Genomic DNA, 9,847 nt, shown 5'->3' on the forward strand with positions numbered 1-9,847 from the left:
TGTGCGTCCTAGGTCATGGTTGTTCCAGCAGGATAACGACCCCAAACATACTTCAAGAAGTTCCCAGAAATGGATGGAAACAAAGCGCAGGAGAGTTGTGAAGTGGCAGCAATGAGTCCAGATCTAAATCCCATTGATCATCTGTGAAGAGATCTTACAATCGCTTTTGGGAGAAGACAAAATATGAGAGTGGGAGCAGATTGTAAGAAGAGTCCAAGATCCCGACTGAGAGGAGTAAGAAACTTGTGATGATTATAGGAAGCGACTGTGGTTATTTATTCCAAAGGGTGTGCAACCAAATATTAACCTGAGGGCGCCAACAATTCTGTCCGGACCATTTTTGGGGTTTTATGTGAAATTATCTCCAATTTGCCTTCTTTTTCATTTTTTGTGTTGTTCCAATAAACACAAAGGAAACAAACCTGAGTATAAGAAATGCGGGGAATTGTGATAATGTTCTGGGGGGATACGTCATCTTCAGAGGTGCCAACACTTTCACCCATAACTGCATATACAAAGTGTCCTCCCCTGTAGTGCAGAGGTGTGTGTATATATATATATATATATATATATATATATATATATATATATATATAATGTGTGTATGTATGTATGTGTGTGTGTGTGTGTGTATATGTACATGGTGTCCTCCCCTGTAGTATAGAGACATGTATACACAGTGTCCCTCCCCTGTAGTATACTATAGATACACTGCTCAAAAAAACACTAAGATCCCACATCCTAGATATCTCTGAATGAAATATTCCAGTTGTAAATCTTTACTCATTACATAGTGGAATGTGTTGAGAACAATAAAACCTAAAAATTATTAATGTAAATCACAACTAATATCCCACGGAGGTCTGGATTTGGAATGATGCTCAAAATCAAAGTGGAAAATGAAGTTACAGGCTGATCCAACTTCAGTGCAAATGCCTCAAGACAAGGAAATGATGCTCAGTAGTGTGTGTGGCCTCCACGTGCCTGTATGATCTCCCTACAATGCCTGGGCATGCTCCTGATGAGGCAGCGGATGGTCTCCTGAGGGATCTCTTCCCAGACCTGGACTAAAGCATCCGCCAACTCCAGAACAGTCTGTAGTGCAATGTGACATTGGTGGATGGTGTGAGACATGATGTCCCAGATGTGCTCAATCAGATTTAGGTCTGGGGAACGGGCGGGCCAGTCCATAGCTTCAATGCCTTCATCTTGCAGGAACTGCTGACACACTCCAGCCACATGAGGTCTGGCATTGTCCTGCATTAGGAGGAACCCTAGGCCAATCACACCAGCATATGGTCTCACAATGGGTCTGAGAATCTCATCTCGGTACCTAATGGCAGTCAGGATACCTCTGGCGAGCACATGGAGGGCTGTGCGGCCCCCAAAGAAATGCCACCCCACACCATTACTGACCCACTGCCAAACCGATCATGCTGAAGGATGTTGCAGGCAGCAGATCGCTCTCCACGGCGTCTCCAGACTCTGTCACGTCTGTCACATGTGTTCAGTGTGAACCTGCTTTCATCTGTGAAGAGCACAGGGCGCCAGTGGCAAATTTGCCAATCCTGGTGTTCTGTGGCAAATGCCAGCGTCCTGCACGGTGTTGGGCTGTGAGCACAACCCCCATCTGTGGACGTCGGGCACTCAGACCATCCTCATGGAGTCGGTTTCTAACCAATAGTGCAGACACTTGCACATTTGTGGCCTGCTGGAGGTCATTTTGCAGGGCCCTGGCAGTCCTTCTGTTCCTCCTTGCACAAAGGCTGAGATGGTCCTGCTGCTGGGTTGTTGCCCTCCTATGACCCCCTCCACATCTCCTGGTGTACTGGCCTGTCTCCTGGTAGTGCCTCCAGCCTCTGGACACTACGCTGACAGACACAGCAAACCTTTCCACAGCTCGCATTGATGTGCCATCCTGGATGAGCTGCACTGCCTGAGCCACTTGTGTGGGTTGTAGAGTCTGTCTCATGCTACCACGAGTGTGAAAGCACAACCAACATTCAAAAGTGACCAAAACATCAGCCAGAAAGCATTGGTACTGAGATGTGGTCTGTGGTCCCCACCTGCAGAACCACTCCTTTATTGAGGGGGTCTCGATAATTGCCAATAATTTCCATCTGCTGTCTATTCCATTTGCACAACAGCATGTGAAATTGATTGTCGCTTCCTAAGTGGACAGTTTGATTTCACAGAAGTTTGATTTACTTGGAGTTATATTCTGTTGTCTAAGCGTTCCCTTTATTTTTTTGAGCAGTGTACTATTATATATATATATATATATATACACACACACACACACACACACACACACACACACACACACACACACACACACACACACACACACAGTGTCCTCCCCTGTAGTATACAGGTATATTGTGTCAGTATTGTGATGCATTGTGTCAGTTGAATTCCAACCAGAGGACACCTCATTCTACTTAATGTGCTTCTGATTAGGTGATCACCTGAACCAAATCTTGAGTGAGGAAAAGAAGGGCTCAATTCTGGCTTTACTAGCAGAGGGACACAGTGAGCGTCATGTTGCCTCCATCCTTAAAATTTCTAAGACAGCGGTCCATTACAACAAGGTCAAGCAGCAGATGTTGGGGACAACAAAGCTACAGACCGGCAGAGGGCAAAAACGACTGTTCACTGACCAGGATGACCGTCATCTTATTCCAATGTCACTCAGCAAACGCAGGATAATATCAAGGGACCTACAAAAGGAATGGCAGCTGGCGTGAAGTGTACGGCAAGAACAGTTCGTAACAGGCTCCTAGAGGCAAGACTCAAGTCATGTGAAGCTAGAAAAAAGCCTTTCATCAATGAGAACCAAAGGAGAGCCAGGCTGAAGTTTGCCAAAGACCATAAGGATTGGACCATAGAGGACTGGAGTAAGGTAATCTTCTCTGATGAGTCTAATTTTCAGCTTTGCCCAACACCTGGTCGTCTAATGGTTAGCCGGAGACCTGGAAAGGCGTACAAGCCGCAGTGTCTTGCACCCACTGTGAAATTTGGTGGAGGATCGGTGATGATCTGGGGATGCTTCGGCAAGGCTGGAATTGGGCAGGTTGCTCTTTGCGAAGGACGTATGAATCAAGCCGCATACAAGGTTAACCTGGAAAAACAGTTGATTCCTTCAGCTCAGGCAATGTTCCCCAACTCTGAGGACTGGAATTTCTAGCAGGACAATGCGCCATGCCACACAGCTATGTCAATCAAGGTGTAGATGAAGGACCACCACATCAAATCCCTGTCATGGTCAGCCCAATCTCCAGACCTGAACCCCATTGAAAACCTCTGGAATTTAACCAAGAAGATGGATAGTCACAAGCCATCAAACAGAGAAGAACTGCTGACATTTTTGCACCAAGAGCAGTGTGAAAGACTGGTGGAGAGCTGCTAAGACGCATGAAAGCTGTGATTAAAAATGATGGTTATTCCACAAAATATTGATTTCTGAGCTCTTCCTGAGTTACAACATTAGTATTGTTGTTTCTAAATGATTATGAACTTGTTTTGTTTTTTTGCATTATTTGAGGTCTGCAAGCAATGCATTTTTTTGCTGTTTTGACTATTTCTCATTTTCAGAAAATAAATACAACATTTATTGCTTGGAACTTCGGAGACATGTTGTCAGTAGTTTATAGAATAAAAGAACAATTTACATTTTACTCAAAAATATACCTATAAAGAGAAAATTTTGCAGTGGTCTCTTAATTTTTGCCAGAGCTGTATATATACACCCAGTGTCCTCCCCTGTATGTAGTATAGAGGTATATATGCACAGTGTCCTCCCCTGTATGTAGTATAGAGGTATATATGCACAGTGTCCTCCCCTGTATGTAGTATAGCGGTACTGTACATATGCACAGTGTCCTCCCCTGTAGTATAGAGGTACTGTACATATGCACAGTGTCCTCCCCTGTAGTATAGAGGTATATAAGCACAGTGTCCTCCCCTGTAGTGTAGAGGTATATATGCAGTGTCCTCCCCTGTAGTATAGAGGTATATATGCATAGAGTCCTCCCCTGTAGTATAGAGGTATATATGCACAGTGTCCTCCCCTGTAGTGTAGAGGTATATACTGTATGCATAGTGTCCTCCCCTGTAGTGTAGAGGTATATATGCACAGTGTCCTCCCCTGTAGTGTAGAGGTATATACTGTATGCATAGTGTCCTCCCCTGTAGTGTAGAGGTATATATGCACAGTGTCCTCCCCTGTAGTGTAGAGGTATATATGCACAGTGTCCTCCCATGTGGTATAGAGGTATATATGCACAGTGTCCTCCCCTGTAGTGTAGAGGTATATATGCACAGTGTCCTCCCCTGTAGTGTAGAGGTATATATGCACAGTGTCCTCCCCTGTAGTGTAGAGGTATATATGCACAGTGTCCTCCCCTGTAGTATAGAGGTATATATGCACAGTGTCCTCCCATGTGGTATAGAGGTATATATGCATAGTGTCCTCGCCTGTAGTATAGAGGTATACATGCGCAGTGTCCTCCCTTGTAATATAGAGGTACTGTACATATGCAGAGTGTCCTCCCCTGTAGTATAGAGGTATATATGCAGTGTCCTCCCATGTAGTATAGAGGTATATATGCAGTGTCCTCCCATGTAGTATAAAGGTATATGTGCACAGTGTCCTCCCCTGTAGTATAGAGGTATATATGCACAGTTTCCTCCCATGTGATATAGAGGTATATATGCACAGTGTCCTCCCCTGTAGTGTAGAGGTATATATGCACAGTGTCCTCCCATGTAGTATAAAGGTATATGTGCACAGTGTCATCCCCTGTAGTATAGAGGTATATATGCACAGTTTCCTCCCATGTGATATAGAGGTATATATGCACAGTGTCCTCCCCTGTAGTGTAGAGGTATATATGCACAGTGTCCTCCCCTATAGTAGAGGTGTGTATACATGATGTCTCCTCTCTCGCAGCCGCCCTTTGATGGTGAGGATGAGGACGAGCTCTTCCAGTCGATCATGGAACATAACGTCTCGTATCCGAAGTCCATGTCCAAGGAGGCCGTGTCCATCTGTAAAGGGGTACGTGCCCGGGGGGCGCCTGCGCACAGTTGAGGAATCGCTGCAGTGTGTCACTAAGGATGGGATCCGGGGTTTGCTGTGGTACTCGTTACTGTGTCTCCACTGGACGGGCACAACGTTTCCATGGAAACCAATCAATGCTCAGCCATTGGGTTAACCCTTCCCTGTCACTGCTCAGTGGGCAATGCTGCAGTGATCCCCGAGACTTTTGCGGACCCCGATATCACGTATTATCTGCGCCCATTTGACCCCGCACCGCTCATCCTGCGCCTCCTGCTCCATGACCCCGGTGGAGGGGCGAGCGGCAGACAGATTCATCCTCTGGTGTCTCCGCAGCTGATGACCAAACACCCGGTGAAGCGTCTGGGCTGCGGGCTGGAGGGCGAGCGCGACATCCGAGAGCACGCCTTCTTCCGGAGGATCGACTGGGAGAAGCTGGAACATCGCGAGATCCAGCCGCCATTCAAGCCCAAAGTGGTGAGTGACCAGGGGCCACAGTGGTGACGGGGCCAGAGCCGAGCGGGATATGGGCACCCGAGACTAGAGCGTGATACGGGACCCCCCAAGACTGGAGCATGGTACAGGGCCCCCGAGACTGGAGCGTGATACAGGGCCCCCGAGACTGGAGCGTGATATAGGGCCCCCGAGACTGGAGCGTGATACGGGGCCCCCGAGACTGGAGCGTGATACAGGGCCCCCGAGACTGGAGCGTGATACAGGGCCCCCGAGACTGGAGCATGGTACAGGGCCCCCGAGACTGGAGCGTGATACAGGGCCCCCGAGACTGGAGCGTGATATAGGGCCCCCGAGACTGGAGCGTGATACGGGGCCCCCGAGACTGGAGCGTGATACAGGGCCCCCGAGACTGGAGCGTGATACAGGGCCCCCGAGACTGGAGCGTGATATAGGGCCCCCGAGACTGGAGCGTGATACGGGGCCCCCGAGACTGGAGCATGGTACAGGGCACCCGAGACTAGAGCGTGATACGGGACCCCCCAAGACTGGAACATGGTACAGGGCCCCCGAGACTGGAGCGTGATATGGGGCCCCTGAGACTGGAGCGTGATACGGGGCCCCCGAGACTGGAGCGTGATACGGGTCCTCCGAGACTGGAGCTCTGGGGGTGACTGGAGCTTAGATGTGAGGTGCAGCTCTGGGGGTGACTGGAGCACAGATGTGAGGTGCAGCTCTGGGGGTGACTGGGGCACAGATGTGAGGTGCAGCTCTGGGGGTGGCTGGAGCACAGATGTGAGGTGCAGCTCTGGGGATGACTGGAACATAGACGTGAGGTGCAGCTCTGGGGGTGACTGGAGCTTAGATGTGAGGTGCAGCTCTGGGGGTGACGAGCATAGATGAGAGGTGCAGCTCTGGGGGTGACTGGGGCACAGGTGTGAGGTGCAGCTCTGAGGGTGACTGGAGCACAGATGTGAGGTGCAGCTCTGGGGGTAACTGGGGCACAGGTGTGAGGTGCAGCTCTGGGGGTGACTGGAACATAGACGTGAGGTGCAGCTCTAGGGGTGACTGGAGCTTAGATGTGAGGTGCAGCTCTGGGGGTGACTGGGGCACAGATGTGAGGTGCAGCTCTGGGGGTGACTGGAGCACAGATGTGAGGTGCAGCTCTGGGGGTAACTGGGGCACAGGTGTGAGGTGCAGCTCTGGGGGTGACTGGAGCGCAGGACCTGCTGTAGAGCAGAGACTGATGGTGTCTGGCTGTATTCCTCCGCTCACCCCCGGAGCTGCGGTGTGATCACAGCCCCGCCGCTCCCTGTGACGAGCCACCACTGCTGTGCGCCATGCACGGTCCGGACTGCGGTGGAGGGGTCTCTATACACATCAGCCTCTGATATAACTTTGTGCGTGGCCCCTTTAAGCGCAGATACATTGTATCACTGTCCTTGTTACTTTGTGTCTCCCCCACAGTGCGGCAAAGGAGCCGAGAACTTCGACAAGTTCTTCACCCGCGGGCAGCCGGTGCTGACGCCCCCCGACCAGCTGGTCATCTCCAACATCGACCAGGCCGACTTCGAGGGCTTCTCCTTCATCAACCAGCAGTTCGTGCACCCGAGCCTGCAGAGCGCGCCGTGAGACGCCGCCGAGGAAACACCGTAACCCTGAAATTTTAAGGTCGCCATGAAAAAAAAATGAGAAAAATCCTGAAAATTCCAGGGTTAAAATATCATGAAAAACTGAATGTTGTAACCTGGAGACTAATCAGCGTCCGCGGCCTCCACCAGGGGGGCGCCACTAGATTAGGAGGCAGACGGTACGGCCCCCGGGGCCGCGGTGGGCGCGGCTTCTACATGACGGTACGCCCCGCTAATCTCCGCACACTGACGTTACACTGAGATTTGTTTTCTAATTTGGGGTAATTCCCTCCGCTCTCGGCGGGGGGCGCTGTCGTTTCCGCATGTTTCTTTCCCGTCCTCGCTCTTTTCTATGATCGCCGTCTCCTTCTCGTGAGTATTTTCGGGTTTTTTTCTTTGTGTTTTCTGTACCTCCGGCTTTTCGAGTTCCGGTTGCCGCGGCGACATTTGTCTCGGAATGTTCAGATCTTCTATATTTCTATACGATGTTGCGTTTTTTACCTTTTTTATCCCGGGATTTCGGGCGGTTTGTGCGGGGGGCATGGCGGCGGGGCATGCGGACACTTGGCGTCTGGCTTTGCATGGCCGATCTCCCGGGGTTTCAATCCTTCTAGAACTTTCTGCTCCAGGATTTTGTTTTTTTTAATTTGTAGTACAAATATTTTTTTTCCTTTTGTGACAATTCACACAATGAAATTTGTGCCAAAAATGAGATTTTTCCAGTCATTTCCGCGCAGTTTTCGGCTCTGCCGTTTTTGCAGCCAAATATCACTATGTCACTGAAGCCATATATCAGCTGGGAACTACAACTCCCATCATGCCCTCCTGGAAACATTTACACCACTTCGGTTGTGAGAGAATTCTGTTCCTTTTTTATGATTTCTGGCAGGAGAACTACAACCCTCAGCGGAGCGTGCCTGCCCCGGTCAGTGTTAGATCTGGTACAGGACGACAACTACTCCTATCATTGTCTAAACTACTAACCATATAATCCATATAATAATGTATCGGGTGATGTCATTAACTGTGTGTCGCTCCCCTAGAACCAGTGACTGAGCGCCGTCCGGCCCGGAAACAGTCAGCAAGCTGCCGCCGCCCGAGAGGGGGGAATGGACAAAGGGGCGGAGTATTGTAATGTACAAGGGGGCGGAGCATTATACGTAGGGGGGATATTATTGCTGCTAATAATAGCAGCAGCTTGCTGATGGTTTCCAGGATTGGAGGCGCAGTTTATGTTGGCGGCAGTGGTCGCCCCTCGGTGGTCGCCTGACACGGCGGTGTGGGGGGCGCCGCTGCTCGTCTGGATCTGAAGTGTTTACTGTGAATTTCTGACTGTTCCCCTCCGGTCTCGGGGGCAGCACGACCCGCGGTGCGGGGACAGCGAGGAGGACGGATTCCGGGGATGTAATGTCTGTCGCTCCCCCACATTAGCTTCCTGTACATGTAACCGAACCAATGTCTTTTCAATAAATCCCTCTTATTGTATCAGTTGTGTGATGTCCGGCGGATGATGGGGGTCTCGGGATGATGGGGGTCACGGGAGGGCTCCATATCTACAGCTCTATGAAGTGTTTCATAACTTCTATTCCTCTATTCACCTTCAGAGCTGCAGTCACTATTCTGCTGTTACATCGTGTCTTGTCCTCCAGGTCTTTTATTAAATAAAATAAAATACTTTACATGACAATAACTAAGATACATTACAAATAAAACACAACAGAACAAAACATAAGAACAAAGCTCCAATCAGACGACAACAAACGACAAAAATCACAAAGAAATAAACCAGAAATGGAACCAAAATGGAGAAAGTTCATGACCTACAAATCAGGGACGAGAAAGAAAAATTCCAATAAAAATAAAGAAAGCAAAACTAAAAGACAACAAACAAAATACTCATAACTACATGAATACCCCTGTAAAAATTTTACATAATAAATAGTATAAAATCATATAAGACCCCCGGCCCAGCTTCATTCATACTACTATATACAACCCCAACTACATTCACACCGTCCTATATACAATATTATATACAATGTATACAGTATAAACACATTATACTAAACCAAATATTATACAACACCGCAAACACAACAAAACCCTACTGGTCCCACTGCCTTACCTTACAGCCCCCCCCTTACACCACCACATTCACCCTACAACAAACCTAAATACAATACAGTGTACAAAATTAACATTTATTTTTTTATTTTTTATTTTTTTTATTTTTTTTCCTTTTTTAATATATATACACACCTACTCTAACTATCCCGCCACCCCTGATCCAGCTCTGGCCACAAAGTTCAGGAATTATCCGAGCTAGGATCAGGCCCCAAAGTTTTTCCCCAGGCGGGGCCTGGGCCAGGCCAGATCAGTCTCTTATCACCGCCGTTGAACCCCCCAATCCCCCCACCCAACCTAACTAAGACCCTCTATTATACACACTATATACAATATATACAATACACTATATACAACATATACATAAACCAACATCACAGAACACAACCTACATACTCACCACCCAAGGCTCAAGTTCGATGCCTGCAAACCTTCTATTCAAGGAACAGAAATACAAAACAAAAATCTAGGGTGTAAAGACATCAGCCCACCACCAGGATATAGGAGCGCTAACGGACTAAGGCACCCCGAAGGAGAAACCCCTCCAGAGATGGGCCGCCCTCCGGGCACCCAGTCCTTC

The 9,847-nt window shown here is 48.7% G+C and overlaps 1 protein-coding gene across 1 annotated transcript in view; it reads left to right on the forward strand.

Annotated features, from left to right (window-relative positions):
- Positions 1-8,628, forward strand: part of PRKCA (protein kinase C alpha) — a 199,320-nt gene extending 190,692 nt beyond the window's left edge. The window contains exons 15-17 of the mRNA XM_077254691.1: positions 4,952-5,059; positions 5,396-5,536; positions 6,980-8,628. Coding sequence (XP_077110806.1) covers positions 4,952-5,059; positions 5,396-5,536; positions 6,980-7,144 — 414 coding nt within the window. The 3' untranslated portion in view covers positions 7,145-8,628. The remainder of the gene's footprint in view (positions 1-4,951; positions 5,060-5,395; positions 5,537-6,979) is intronic.
- Positions 8,629-9,847: the final 1,219 nt, after the last annotated feature.

The sequence above is a fragment of the Ranitomeya variabilis genome, chromosome 4 (assembly GCF_051348905.1).
Source record: "Ranitomeya variabilis isolate aRanVar5 chromosome 4, aRanVar5.hap1, whole genome shotgun sequence".
NCBI lineage: Eukaryota > Metazoa > Chordata > Amphibia > Anura > Dendrobatidae > Ranitomeya > Ranitomeya variabilis.